The 15,484-nt window shown below is 46.0% G+C and overlaps 1 protein-coding gene across 6 annotated transcripts in view; it reads left to right on the top strand.

The window, feature by feature from the left end:
- The window catches only part of LRP1 (LDL receptor related protein 1), a 524,929-nt gene that overhangs the window by 315,624 nt on the left and 193,821 nt on the right, over nucleotides 1-15,484 (top strand). For all 6 annotated transcript variants that reach the window (XM_078780908.1, XM_078780909.1, XM_078780910.1 and 3 more), the window contains exons 20-23: nucleotides 11,395-11,562; nucleotides 11,744-11,926; nucleotides 13,604-13,804; nucleotides 13,902-14,147. In XM_078780908.1, the coding sequence (XP_078637034.1) occupies nucleotides 11,395-11,562; nucleotides 11,744-11,926; nucleotides 13,604-13,804; nucleotides 13,902-14,147 (798 nt within the window). The remainder of the gene's footprint in view (nucleotides 1-11,394; nucleotides 11,563-11,743; nucleotides 11,927-13,603; nucleotides 13,805-13,901; nucleotides 14,148-15,484) is intronic.

The following is a 15,484-nucleotide window of genomic DNA, read 5'->3' on the forward strand; positions in this document are numbered from 1 at the left end:
GGCGTCCCCTGAGAAAGCCACGTCTGACCAGACAACACCGCCAGCGCCGATTCCAGTGGGCCAGAGAGCACCGTCAATGGCAGCCAGGACACTGGAATCACGTGATCTTCAGTGATAAGTCTAGATTTCTGGTCTATCGTCAATATGGCCACACCCGAGTGTGCAGACAAGTGCATGAAGCCTACAACGAAGATTGTATAGTGCCAAGAGTCCAAGCTGGAGGTGCTGGGGTGACCGTTTGGGCTGCTTTTCATGCAGGGGGCAAAACTGACCTGGTTGTTCTGAATGGAAACCTGAACCAGTTCAAGCACAGGGCCATTCTGGAAGAAACATTGCTTCCATTTGTTCGTGCAGCCTTTCGAGGAAACTTTGTCTTCCAAGATGACAATGCACGGCCTCATCGTGCTCGCATTATCCAACACTTTCTTGCTGACCGTGGTGTAGAGCATATGGAGTGGCCTGCCATGTCCCCGGATATGAATCCGATAGAGAACCTGTGGGCAGAATTAACGCGTCAAATCGACAACTTGGACCAGCAGCCTGCCTCTGTGCGTGAATTGCAGCAGGCTATTGTCACTGCATGGCAAGCGATTCCTGTCCAAACCTTGGCAAATCTCGTGAACAGCATGCGTCAACGTGTACGGGCTCTCCTGAATGCTCGTGGGGGTTACACGAAGTACTGAACTGTAATTTTACTGTCCCTAATCCCAGTCGTAATTTAACTTTTGTTTTTGTTTAAAAAATTTTTTTGGCTAATGTGCAAAATAAAGAGATACTTCTGGAAAACGCACAGAAGTTTAACACAGTACTGTCCGTGAATTGAGTTCGTTATCAGTTTACATCACTTTCAAGGATCACTTTATTTGCTTCGAAATGTCAAATGTGGTTTTTTTTTCTTTTAAAGGTCACATTAACAAAATCTAGATTAATTTCAACATAATTCCAATGAACTTTTGGTTCCAAGTCATCTTGAAAAGTAAGTACACCCCCACAAAAAAAATATTCCATATTAAATTCCTCAATGCCAAACAGGAAATCAGAGCTGTCTCCCTTGACATATCACGTGCCTTCGATACGGTCTGGCACCCAGCTCTGCTCACCAAACTCTCCTCCTATGGTATCCATGGAAATCTCCATGCATGGCTTGCGGACTTCCTCTCTGGTCGTAGTCAACGTGTGGCCCTGAATGGATTTCTCTCATCTCCCCATCCCGTTCAGGCTGGAGTTCCCCAAGGCAGTGTGCTGGGCCCTGTGCTTTTTCTGGTCTTTATCAATGATCTCTCCGACTCTCTGGAAAATCCTCTGTATCTCTTTGCTGATGACTCCACTCTCTGCCGCTCCATTCCTCTTCCCTCAGATCGGCAGTCTGCAGCCTCCTCACTCTCTGAAGACCTGGACAAAATCACAGACTGGTCAAACATGTGGAACATGTCTTTCAATCCTGACAAATCTCACACTCTTACTATGTCTCTCCGAAAAGATCGACTGGACAACCCTCCCATCTACTTTCTCAACAATCCTCTCCAAGAAGTTTTGTCGCTCAAGCTTTTGGGTCTCACCATCTGCCATGATCTTTCTTGGGAAAACCACATTTCCAAGCTGGCCTCCAAAGCCAGTTGCCGACTGGGCATCCTCCGTCGTGCGAAGTCCTTCCTAGGCACACCTGAGCTCCTCACCACATACAAGGCTTTCATCCGCAGCTCAATGGAATACTGTTCTCCCCTATGGGCTGGTGCTCCTGCCTCACACCTGGCTCGGCTTCACGCTGTTGAATCCAAAGCTTTCAGAATCATTGGAATCTCCCGCGATGAAGCTATCCCTGAGGGCCTTTCACTCACTCACCGCAGGCAGGTAGGTGGTCTTTCTGTCTTCTACCGACTCCTCTCCGGCCTTGCTCCACCAGCTCTCTCTCTGTGCTCTGTCCCCCAAATATTCCTACAGGTCGCACAAGATCTGCCAGCCACCCTCTGATGGTTAAACTGCCGAAATCTCGGCTCTCTGCTCACCTTCACTCTTTCATTCCTCTTTTCTCCCGCCTCTGGAACAAACTCCCACACTCACTTCAATCACACTCCTCCCTCCAGGTCTTCAAAACAGCTGTTCACCACCATCTCTTATCTTCCCCCATCCAAAACCTTGATCTTTTCTACCCCCACTAATTCACCCCAGATCCACCTTGTTTGAAATTCCAACTTCTTTCCTGGAAGTCTTGGCAGTGTCCATATGTTTTATACCTCTCCCACCCCCCCCCCCCCTTCCCATGCCTCCCCCCCAAAGCCCTCTCCCTCCCACAGTTCTCTCGATGTCTCCATGTCTCTCGGTCGCTGCTCTCAAATGTTGTGTTTGTGTCCTTCCCCCTCTCTCCCCATCTTGTCTACCGCTCCCGATGTTATTTGTTTTGTGTGTCTGTTTGTCTTTCTGTGTGATTAATGTTCGCTCTTTCACGAGCCTCGATCTTGTATACAAAAAAAAAAAAAAAAAAAAAAAAAAAAAAAAGAATGCCAAGTCTGTATATATATATATATATATATAATTATATATATATTATATCTATCTATAATTCCAGTAATCTCTGTGTGTATGTGTGTGTGTTTGTCTGTGACCGCTGTTTCTCGACAACCACGGGTCCGATATACTTGAAACTTGCCAGGTATATTGCTGGGGACCTGAGGATGTGCCTTTTCAAGGTTTCATATTAATCGGAGAAGTAGTTACCGAGCTATGGCGATTTATTTACCAAACTAATCACAGAACAGGTTGCGGGGTAGGCCAGCCAATCACAGAACACGTTGTTGCGTAGGCGTGGCCGATGTGAGCGCGTGCGCGGATAGTAATTCGAGGCGTAGCGGGCGCCATTTGGAGGAGCTGGGAGGACTCAGTCGTGATAGAGTGAGCCTGAGTGATTATATCAAGACAAGAACAAGATCTAGAAGGAGGTATGTACGGTGCGATTCATATAATATATTGTTTAGTTATCGTCGATGAGGAATTTGGGGTCGGAATGGGTGATCGGCCTGGGTGACTGGGTCTCGACTAGATGCTGGGCCGCACCAAGGAACGGGCACCCACGTACGGGCACGTCCTAGTATATATAAAACAACCACCGTTTAGAGGCCATTTTCCCCCGCAAAGCGGGGGTTGGCCTTTTTCGGGGACCGTGGTAGTTGTTTTTTTTTCCCCTTTTTGAAGCAATGTTTTACGGCCGGATGCCCTTCCTGACGCCAACCCTGTTAGTCGCCTTCAACGACAAACAGGGAATTACCAGTGAACTGGTACTCAATTGTCTGGTACTCTGGATGCGCAAGATTGGAGGTCTCGTCTCTTCAAAGCTGTCCATGCACGCTCGCTTTCGAAGTTAAGTAACTTTTCACAATTGTGTTTTTGTCGAAACTGGTCTTGTATGTACCTATTGGGGTGTCTTTAATAGTATTCTTGGCGTTGGTTTTTTGTACCTGTGTACAGAATCGGCGGTCTTTCTCATCGTGTATTCTGAGGCCTAAGTGTAGTACTAGGCTACTGTGTCCAACCTTGGCTTTAGGCTTTGTTTTTGTCTCAGCGGTTCTCCGATCACGCTGAAATTTTTTTCCGGTCCCTGTTTTCACGGTCTTTTCATCCCATACTTCCTTGTTTTAAAATCTCAAAAAAAAACAAAAAAAAAAACCCAAAAACATTTCTTCCGTTTTTATTCGTTTATTCGTTCTTAGTTGTTCGTTCGTTCATTCTTCGACCACGCTGTTTGTGATCACGTTGTTAAAAAATGTCTCATCTGAACCCTGAAGACCTGTATTCTGTCATTTTCTATAACACCTTTTTCTTCTTCTTCTATAAAAGGATGCTTTCGACTTGCTCACCAAATCCATTCATTCCAAAAAAAATTTCCATCTCTTATAGTGCATCTTTCATCCATTCCCTAAACTCTCCAGCACTCCATCCTCCCTCCAGCGTCCTCAAACGTATTTTTGACTCGAATGTCTCAAGAAACTCATTTTGCAATAAATGTTCGTTTCCCATTAATCGTACATTTTTCAAAATCCCATCACCCCAAAATCCCATTTCCCATCACCCCTCCCCTCTAAATCTACCCCCTTGCCCATCCCCTCCAAACCATCCCCATCACCCATCTCTTTCAAAGCTTCCCCCTTGCCCCTCCCCTCCAAATCTTCCCAATCACCCATTCCTTTCAAATCTCCCCCCACACCCCTCCCCTCCGAGACTCTCCCTCGCTCCTCCCCTCCTAGATTCCCCTCTCACCCCTCCCCCTCAAAGCGTCCTCCCCGCTTCTTCCCCCTTCCAACTTTCACCTTCATCTCCCTCAACCTTCTGCCTCGCTCTTCCCCCTCGTCAAATAACACCTCACTACGCCTCTCCCAATCACCATCAAACCTTTTGTCTGCCCCATCCTTCCCTTTCTCCGAGCTATTCTGTAATCTCTGACACACCTTCAACAGCTCTCCCTACTTCTTCCTCCTCTTCCACATCTTACCCTACCGCTCCCCCCCCCCTGTTCTGTATCCGATGCTCCCACTTCCTCTTCCTTAACAGTATGGACCTCAAACATCCGGGGCCTTCGCTCAAACATGTCTGATCTCTCCGTACAGGTTGCTTCTGACAAACCAGACGTGATCTGCTTAACAGAAACTTTCCTCCTTCATGATGTCTCTGATTCCTTGGTATCTCTCCCAGGTTACTCCCTACTCCGGTATGATAGACCTGAGCCTCGTCCTGGAGGTGGGGTTGCTATCTTTATAAAAAACTCTCTTCCTCACTCGCCCTGCACTGCCCTCTCTCCACCTCACCCCCAGGAATACCTTTGGCTACGGCTTCCCCTTCGCTCCCACCTTTTGTTCATATGTGTGTTGTACCGTCCACCAAACAGTGATGACTCCATCTACATCTCGCTGTCTGAGAATATGGACCAACTTCTATCTACCCATCCCAACTCTCTCTTCCTCATATGTGGTGATTTCAACTGTCACCATGCCAGTTGGCTGGGTGTGGGTACCTCTCTCACCAGCCATGGCTCTTCAGCAAAGGACTTCTGTGACTCACTGGGACTGACACAAACTGTCAATTTCCCGACCCGGATTTCAGTCAACGGAGCATCTTCTCTTCTGGACTTGGTTATGACTAACTTCCCTGAAAATGTCTGCTGCTCTTCTTCTGCTCCAATCGGCTCTTCTGATCATGTGCTTGTTAAAGTGGACATCTCTCTGACCATTCTCAGAGAGCCTCCTCAGCGTCGACGAGTCTGGCATTTCACTAAGGCCAACTGGCACGGTCTTCAAGCAGCCATCAATCATCTGGACTGGTCTCCCATCTCTACTGCCTCTGACATAAATTCTTCCTGGGAATTCTTCCAAAGCAAACTGCTCTCTCTCATGCACAGATTTATCCCATCTCGTCTTCTGTTGTCATACCCTTCCTCCCGTCCATGGTACACGGAATCTTGTGGTGAGGCTATTGCCCAGAAACAACTTGCTTTCGTCTCCTGGAAAGCAAATCCAACGGAAGGAAATCTCATTTCCTTTCACAAAGCCCGAAACAAGTGTGTGTCCACCCTCAGGAGAGCCAGGAAACAATATCTCTCCGTTCTCAGGACCGAACTCTCTTATCTGTCTCCCTCTTCCAAATCCTGGTGGCGTCTGGTCAAATCTGTTTCTGGTGTTTGTTCCCCCTCCATCCCCTCCCTCACCTCAAATGGCCACACTGCTGACTCCGCACGTGAAAAAGCTGAATGTCTCAACTCTGTGTTTGCCTCTAAATCTTGTGTCCCAAACCCATCCCTCTCTGTACCCACCGTACCCAGTCGTACCCAGCTGCTCCTGGACTCTGTGTCCTTTCCTCCTGACAAGGTGGAAAAGTTTCTGTCAACCCTCGACTCGGATTCTGCAACTGGACCTGACGGCATCAGCCCACGGGTCCTAAAATCCTGTTCTTTCGCTCTTTCACTCCCTCTCTCTGTTCTCTTCACCCTCTCTTTTGCTCAAGGTCATCTTCCATCTGCTTGGAAATCTGCCAACATCACCGCTTTGCACAAACAAGGTGCAAAAACAGATCCCAGCAACTACAGACCAATCAGCCTTCTCCCAATTATCAGCAAAGTCATGGAATCCATCATTGCTTCAGATATGAAATCTTTCCTCTTCTCCAATGGCTTGATCTCTGATCATCAATTTGGTTTCAGACCTGGACACTCTACTCTGGACATGCTGCTTCTGCTTTCTCAACAATGGATGGAGGTCCTCAATGCCAAACAGGAAATTAGAGCAGTCTCCCTTGACATATCACGTGCCTTCGATACGGTCTGGCACCCCGCTCTGCTCACCAAACTCTCCTCTTTTGGTATCCATGGAAATCTCCACGCATGGCTGGTGGACTTCCTCTCTAGTCGTAGTCAACGTGTGGCCCTAAATGGGTTTCTCTCATCTCCTCTTCCTGTTCAGGCTGGAGTTCCACAAGGCAGTGTTCTAGGCCCTGTCCTTTTTCTGGTCTTCATCAATGATCTCTCTGACTCTCTTGAAAATCCTCTGTATCTCTTTGCTGATGAATCTACTCTCTGTCGCTCCATTCTTCATCCCTCAGATCGGCAGTCTGCTGCCTCCTCACTCTCTGCAGACCTGGACAAAATCACAGACTGGGCAAACAAGTGGAACTTGTCTTTCAATCCTGACAAATCTCACACTCTTACGATGTCTCTCCGAAAAGACCGACTGGACAACCCTCCCATCCACTTTCTGAATAATCCTCTCCAAGAAGTTCTGTCACTCAAGCTTTTGGGTCTCACTATCTGCCATGATCTTTCCTGGGAAAACCACATTTCCAAGCTGGCCTCCAAAGCCAGTCGCCGACTGGGCATCCTCCGTCGTGCGAAGTCCTTCCTTGGCACACCTGAGCTCCTCACCACATACAAGGCTTTCATCCGCAGCTCAATGGAATACTGCTCTCCCCTCTGGGCTGGTGCTCCTGCCTCACACCTAGCTCGTCTTCACGCTGTTGAAACCAAAGCATTCAGAATCATTGGAATCTCCCGCGATGAAGCTAACTCCAAGGGCCTCTCACTCACTCACCGCAGGCAGGTTGGTGGTCTTTCCATCTTCTACCGACTCCTCTCTGGCCTTGCCCCCCCAGCTCTCTCTGGGCTCTGTCCCGCAAATATTCCTACAGGTCGCACAAGATCTGCCTGCAACCCTCTTATGGTCAAACTGCCAAAATCAAGACTCTCTGCTCACCTTCACTCCTTCATTCCTCTTTTCTCCCGCCTCTGGAACAAACTCCCTCACTCTCTTCAATCCCACTCCACCCTCCAGGTCTTTAAAACAGCTGTTCACCACCATCTCTTATCTTCCCCCATCCAAAACCTTGATCTTTTTTACCCCCGCTAATTTCACCCCAATTCCACTTTTTTGAAATACCAACTTCTGTCCTGGAAGTCATTGGTGTCCTTGTGTTTTATACTTCTCCCTCCACCCCCCCCCCCCCCTTCCCATGCCTCCTCCCCCCAAGCCCTCTCCCTTCCACACATCTCCCTGCTCTCAAATGTTGTGTTTGTGTGCTTCACCTTCTCTCCCCATCTTGTTTTCCGCTCCCGCTTTTTATATATTTTGTTTGTCTGGTTGATTTGTTTGTGAAGTAAATGTTAGCTCTTTCACGAGCCTCGATTCAGTATACAAAAAAAAAAAAAAAAAAAAATTAGCCGACCTCGGAAGGAATGACAGGCTGAGTCAACCCCCCTGGCGTTAATTCAGCGATCGACCGAGATTCGAACCCAGGATCCTAGGATCCCAAGCCGGCACCCTAGCCGCTAGCCCAACACTAGGGTTATATATATTACTGATTATATATATAATCTTGATCAACATGGAATCACGTGATCTTCAGTGATAAGTCTAGATTTCTGGTCTATCGTCAAGATGGCCGCGCCCGAGTGTGCAGACAAGTGCATGAAGCCCACAATGAAGATTGTATAGTGCCAAGAGTCCAAGCTGGAGGTGGTGGGGTGACCGTTTGGGCTGCTTTTCATGCAGGGGGCAAAACTGACCTGGTTGTTCTGAATGGAAACCTGAACCAGTTCAAGCACAGGGCCATTCTGGAAGAAACATTGCTTCCATTTGTTCGTGCAGCCTTTCGAGGAAACTTTGTCTTCCAAGATGACAATGCACGGGCTCATCGTGCTCGCATGATCCAACACTTGGATCATGCGAGCACGAGCACGATCATGCGAGCACGTGTATATATATATATATATATACACACACACACACACACACACACACATACATACCGACTTCAAGTCATATATATATATACCGACTTCTTTCCTGGAAGTCCTAGCAGTGTCCATGTGTTTTTTTTTCATCTCCCAACCCCCCCCCCCCCCTCCCCGCCTCCTTCCCATGCCCTCTCCCTCCCACAGATCTCCCGATGTCCCTGCTCTCCATCTTGTTCTCCTGCTCCCTTTATCATATGTTTTATGTTTCATGTGTCAGTTCGTCTTTTTGTAATCAATGTTAGCTCTTACACGAGCCTCGATCTTGAATACAAAAAAAATAAAAAAACGAAAAAATATATATATATCGTGATTATAATTAGGATATCTTAATTCCATTCCTGGTGCTCAATGTTGAGTTTACAAGTAAATATGTTGAAGGAAACCTTGTAACTAAACTTATTAATCCTAACCACTGCTGTGTTGATATTTAATACTGGAATTTTTCTTATTGCTCAAGTTGATTAGGATCGATTAAAACTTTGAGGTGACGACACATTGTTGTTCACCATTAGTCAATTGTTTTTTTGTTCGTCATCACTTTGTGCTGATGCAAAGTCACCTTGTTGTGTACCTATTGAGGGTTACTGCTCATCTCTTGCGTTTTTCATTGAGATTCTCAATCACTAAAATAACTTCTTATGATCAAATTTTAATTAACCCTTTCAGTGCAAATTGCTGCAGCTTTATAAACCAATCATTGGATATCTCATCATTTTGACCAAATCTGGACTGCCACTGGTGACATGTAACCCAGTGCTACCTGCCGCATGGTCGGGTTGTTGGCGACTAAACCGATACCACTGGCTTTGCGAGTGGGGAGGATGATTGTGACACCTTGCCGGGACCAAAAACAACACCTGGCAAAGGGAGGTTGAGCTCCTGTAGGGAGCCAACGGCCATTCAGTAAGGAGATGGTGTCTCCAAAAACAACACTCATCCGGTTTGGACCGGTTCAAGTCATACCAAAGACTTTTACTTGGGCTGGCGTTCAGGTATGCACACACGGCTCTGCGCTGTGTAATCTGGGTTTTATACAGGTATCGAGGCTCATGGAAGAGTACAATAATGGGGCATCAAAAACAAAATGGACTGAAGGGAAAACAGCAGCAGGACAATAACTCAGGGATGCATTCCAGCAGAAGAGGAGATATTGCAGGTGAAGGATGGGAACAGAATCTCAGCAAATGCTGTGAAGCTCACAGGTAGAAATGGGAGAGGCCATGAGGTGGGCAGCAGACTTGACATTCTGAGGAAAACACAGTTCTACAGGTGAGAGGAGAGGGATATGAATGGCAAATGTTCAATTTATACTAACTAGTGGGCCCCATTGGACCAGATTTTCATTGGTCTTCATGGCCTTGTAGCATACCTACCTGCTGTACTTCTTGACCATGAGCTTGCCTGATGTGCTTGGGCCAGGGCAGGGATTATACGTAAACTGTAGGCCATCAACCTCTGCTCCTCACCGCACTAGTTGTACTGTGTTCTCTGCACAGCGACTTCCAGCCCGATCATTGTGTTGCCTCATTATGAAATGCTTTGTCGAACCTAACATCGATTTGGTTGGATTACAATTGTGCCTCCATGCAAGTGCAAACTCGGGGCCGTAACGAGACGCTTGCTGGCGTGTTCTTAGAACCAGAGAAAACACGATTTCCAGGCATTGTGAACATTTGCTGTCACAATAGTACCCCAGCAATTGCATTTCTCTGTGGGCCGAAAAGCAAACCACAATGGAGGCACAGGCTCATTGTATTCACATTATAGGAAGTCTGGGCCTTGTGGTTGACAGCCCTCGGCTATATGATGTTTTATCAGATTCGGACAACGTTCCAAGCCTGTATGGTCTTATAATGTGAAAAACGTTCTCCTTATTTGAAATAATGACTTCCACATTGCTTATTATGTCCAGTCCAAGTCACATAATAATTAATGAAGGTGTTAATTTGTTGTGATGGTAATGAACCACCTCTAGAGGCCATTTTTCCCCGCAGAGGTTGGCCTTTTTGAGACACCGTGGTCCCCTTTTTTGAAGCAATGTTTTACGGCCGGATGCCCTTCCTGCCACCAACCCTGTTAGTCGCCTGTTGCGACACACATGTTGCGACACACAGGGAATTACCAATGAACTGGTACTCAATTTGTGGACCTCCGAAGGTTGACATGCCGAGTCAACCCCCCTGGCGTTGGTTCAGCGATCGACCGGGATTCGAACCCAGGATCCTCGGATCCCAAGCCGGCACCCTAACCGCTAAGCCAACACCAGGCTCTTGTGATGATAATATTATTGTTATTAAAATTATTTCCACTCTTTTTGAAAAAAAAAAACGTGGGAGATAGTGTAATCGGCTCCGTCCGTACGGCACGTTATCCCTTCCTAAACGTTTGGGCAGAAATTCACCAAACTTGGTCGTTACGATCACCACATGGCACAAGGTGCAAGTATCATTTTTAACCAAACAGTAACATTTTTGGCCCCGCCCCCTGGGGTGGGGTCAAAAGGTTAAGTGCCAAAAAATGCAATTACGGGCACATTTTAAAACATTTCCTAATGGAACTTTGTATATGCAATAAACATTAGGGATGCATGAAATATGTAACGATTTTGGGGATTTGACCCCGGGATCATGCCCAGGGGGTGAGGACTTTGGGTCATGGGTCAAAACGGGAAAACACTTTTACACTCCTAATTTGATATTGGGTCATTCCTGGTGGAATTTTTTTTTCCATCTTTCAACTTTTTGAAGCGTGGGGATTTACGATGGTGTGATATCAACTTCACTCTCGTTGTTGTTGTTGTTGTTGTTGTTGTTGTTATGCCCTGTACATTAATGATGTTGCCAAAACAAGGTCATACAGTGTTCCTGGGTGGGTGGCCGTGTTCTAACACGTGAACCCATATCGAAAATGGGAAGGTTGGATTAGCATTCCTTCCCCTTTCCATAGATGCAGCTTCACTAGGATGGTGGTTAATGGTCAGATGTGATTCACTTGGAAATGAGGTTTGAATTTGACCAAATTTTCAATAAATGGATTTAAAAGGAAAGATTAAGCTTCACCAGGTAAATATAAGTCTCATTGGCACTCAACTGTGATGTTATGCTGTTCACCTTTTCTCACTGCAGACAATGACTGCGACGACTGGAGCGACGAGACAGGTTGCAACCACTCGTGCTCCTTCTCACAGTTCAAGTGCATGAGTGGAAAATGCATTCCGCGCCAGTGGACGTGCGATGGAGACAACGACTGTGGTGACTTGAGTGATGAGCTACATGCCAACTGCACCAAACAAGGTGAGATTCTTCCTCTTCGTTAACATTCCTTCCCTATGACGATGGATTGATATCTTAAAGACCTCAAATGCACAATTAGTGATACATTGCAAACACCAAACTTAAATTGTGTGTTTTCAATCCTCTCCGTTGTTGATGTTATAAGTGTTGGCTGAATCTTGCTTCATTACCTGCCTACCAGCCACACGCCCACCCGGAGGTTGCTACGCGGACGAGTTCCAGTGTGTGGCAGATCGACAATGCATCCCATCGCGATGGCGGTGTGATGGTGACAGAGACTGCATTGACCTGAGTGATGAAAAACACTGCAGTGGCATCACTCGAACATGCAATCCCAATACACAGTTCACCTGCAAGAGCAGTGGTCAGCCATCTTGCTTATTAACCTTAAGCTTAGGGTGCCTTGCATACAGTTCTAGCTGTTAAAAAAAACTCTTCCTCCATTGCCATGATCGGCTGGCACGCGTTGTGAAGTGATGAAAAATTGCGTGAACTCTACCTGCAGAGTTAACTTTACCTGTGTTATCTGTTTCCTTGTATACATTATGTATATTCATAACATTCTGTGCAAAATTAAATAAGTTGGAATGAAAATGAGCTCAAGAGCTGCCAAGATGGTGAAATGTACCTGCAGTGTGAAAATCGAGGCTTTGATCGAAAATCGAGCTGTTCCGTTTTCCATTCTTGCCTTGTTTATTAGTTCCCCACCGGTTTCCTGGGAGGGCACTATAGGTTTGCTCACCGTCTGTCTGTCTGTCCATCCATCCATAATACCTATGGTTTTTCAGACTTTTTCTCCATACTCTTTAACATATTCGACCAAAACTTGGTGCATGGCCTTATAATGATACGTTACAGAACAAGTTCGAGTTTCAGGGTTTGTTGTCAATTTTCACAGAGTTATGCTGTTTTTGTACTTAGAAAATATCACATCGTTTGGGGTCATTTATTGCAAAGCAATTCCCATTCTTGTTCCTTATACAGTTGGACCCTGCTAGTCGCGGTTCCGCTATTTGTGGGTTCTGCTATTCGTGGGTTCCGCTATTCATGGGTCTGCTATTCGTGGGTTCCACTATTCATGGGTTACACTATTCTTGGGTTTCACTATTCGTGGGTTCCACTGTTCGTGGGTTCCGCTATTCATGGGTTCCGCTATTCATGGGTTCCGCTATTCATGGGTTCCTACGGGGACGTCATGGGTTCCTACGCGGTTCCGCTATTCATGGGTTCCGCTATTCGTGGGTTCCGCTATTCGTGGGTTCCGCTATTCGTGGGTTCCACTGTTCGTGGGTTCCACTGTTCGTGGGTTCCACTATTTGTGGGTTCCGCTGTTCGTGGGTTCCGCTATTCGTGGGTTCCACTATTTGTGGGTTCTGCATATTCGCAGTTGATCAATTGCAACCTGCTTCTCTATTTGCGGCCCTTTGTCCCGTGTATTCACAGTTTCTCGTGGGCGCAAAAAAACATTTTCATGAGCCGTGAGTGTGACACATTTATAAAACCCATCCTTCACCTGCCACGCACAAAGCAGCTGGACATGCGCAAAAAAACATCTTCTACGAGCCGCGAGCATGACCTGCTTATACATTCGCGGCGCTGTGCTTCACGTTTTCACGGCTTTCACGGCTGCATGGAAATATTTCAGCCGCGCTATAAGCGAGCTTCGCGGGATATCCTGCCATTCACATGGTAAACATTGCTTCGCGGGATATTCCACCAGCTGCATAACACGTCATCCCCGCGTGTTACTGTACAGAATGAAAACACTCCACCGTATCTATTAGTGTCATTAGCTGTCTCCCTTTTCTCCATTGAAACAATGACACGGCATGCATTCACGGATTTTCAACTAACGACATTCGCTGGATTTTTATCACATTCATGGGTATTTCATTCTCATTATTTGCATCTTCTTTAACTTCGTAGTTTTCCTTCACTCCTCCCCCATTTTTTTATTCTTTATTTGTTCCCCCACCCCTATACTTTATTGATTCCCATTATCTTTTTAGTCCTATTTTAAATCCTTCCTTGTATGCCACAGGCCGTTGTATCAGCAGGTCATGGTTCTGTGATGGAGACAATGACTGTGATGATAATTCTGATGAAGAAAACTGTGACACTCTCAACTGCAAAGCCCCTTCCCATGCCTGCGCTAATGACACCACCATGTGTCTTCCACCGGACAAACTTTGCGATGGCAAAGCTGACTGCCCTGACGCTTCCGACGAGGGCATGCTCTGCGGTATGGTGTTGTTGACATTTTCAATGGTACCCGTGAACGTGCTGCTGAGACAATCATCTTATTTTATGAAAATTGCACTTATATTTGTCATCCGCAGACATGTGTTCCTCCAAGAATGGCGGTTGTAGCCACAACTGTACCATCGCACCGGGTGAGGGAGTCGTATGCTCTTGCCCCATCGGCCTACAGCTTTCCAAGGATAATAAGACCTGTGAGGTGGTGGATTACTGTGCACGGCACCTCCGCTGCAGTCAGCGATGCGAGCAGTACAAGCTGACTGTAAAGTGTGCCTGCTATGAAGGCTGGAAGTTGATGCCTGATGGCGAGAACTGCCACAGCTTAGGTTGGTTTCGCCAAATGATATTTCCTAAGTCTCAATATGTGATTGCTCAGTCTTTCTTAGGAAAAGGATAAAAAGTAATATTTTTGATTACCTCCGCCACCAAAGGTGGATGGAGGTTATGTTTTCACCCCTGTCTGTTTCTTTGTTTGTTAACAAGATATCTCAAAAAGTTGCGGATGGATTTGGACGAAACTTGGTGGGCAGGTTGTATGTGTGACAAGGACTAAGCGTTTCGATTTTGGTGAAGATCTGAATATGGATTCGGATACGATAATTATTTAATTTTTAAGTGATTCTTCACCATTGAGAGATCCGGCGAAAAGTGATATATAACATGATATTTTAAAAAGTTATGGACGAGTTATGACTAAACTTGGTGGATGAGTCGGTTAGGTGACAATAACAAGCCGATTCGATTTTGGTTCAGGTCCGAATCCAGATCTGGCCTATCATTAGGATACAAAACATAAACTGTTCATCCTGGTGGACGTATGCGCTCTACTGAGTGCCGTTCTAGTTTTATCTGAGTTATACTTTTGAATGCTTGTATAAAGTTTTGTTTTAATGTATTTTTTGCAATTTTTACATCCGCCACCCTGTGTTTTCACCCCTGTCTGTTTGTCTGTACACAGGATATTTCAAAAAGTTGTGGATGGATTCGGACGAAATTTGGTGGACAGCTTGGGTGTGACAAGGACAAAATTATGAGATTTTGGTTAAGATCCGGATCAGGATACTAGAATTTTAAAGTGATTCTTCACCATTGAGAGAAAGTGCCAAAAATGATGTATTGCACGATATCTCAACAAGGTTCTGGACGGTTTTGATGAAACTTGGTGAGCAGGTTGTATTTGTGACAAGGACGAACTGATTCAGTTTTGGTGAAGATCCGAATATGAATCCGGATCCGAATTTTTTTTTCTTAATTAATTCTTCACCATTGAGAGATGGGTCAAAAAATGATAGAGCCTATTTCATAAAGTTGTGGACGAGTTATGACAAAACTTGGTGGATGGGTTGGTTAAGCGACGAGAACAAGCCGATTCGATTTTGGTTCAGGTCCGAATCCAGATCCGGCCTATCAATGGGATACAAAACGTAAACTGTTCAGCCTGGCGGAGGCATGCTCTCTACTGAGTGCCATTCTTGTCAGTGCTGTGATGTTACCATGTGACTCCATTTCATGTCATTACATCATTTTAACCAATCTGAAGCAAGTGTTATGTTATTTGCTGAGACAGCAATGAAAACTCTTCTTGCACACACCAAATATTTTTTTATCCCCTCCTCTTTCCCCATGCCACCTCCCTCTACTCCCCCAAGACTCAAATACACCA

This window comes from Myxine glutinosa, chromosome 6, assembly GCF_964187855.1.
Source record: "Myxine glutinosa chromosome 6, kmMyxGlut1.1, whole genome shotgun sequence".
Lineage (NCBI taxonomy): Eukaryota > Metazoa > Chordata > Myxini > Myxiniformes > Myxinidae > Myxine > Myxine glutinosa.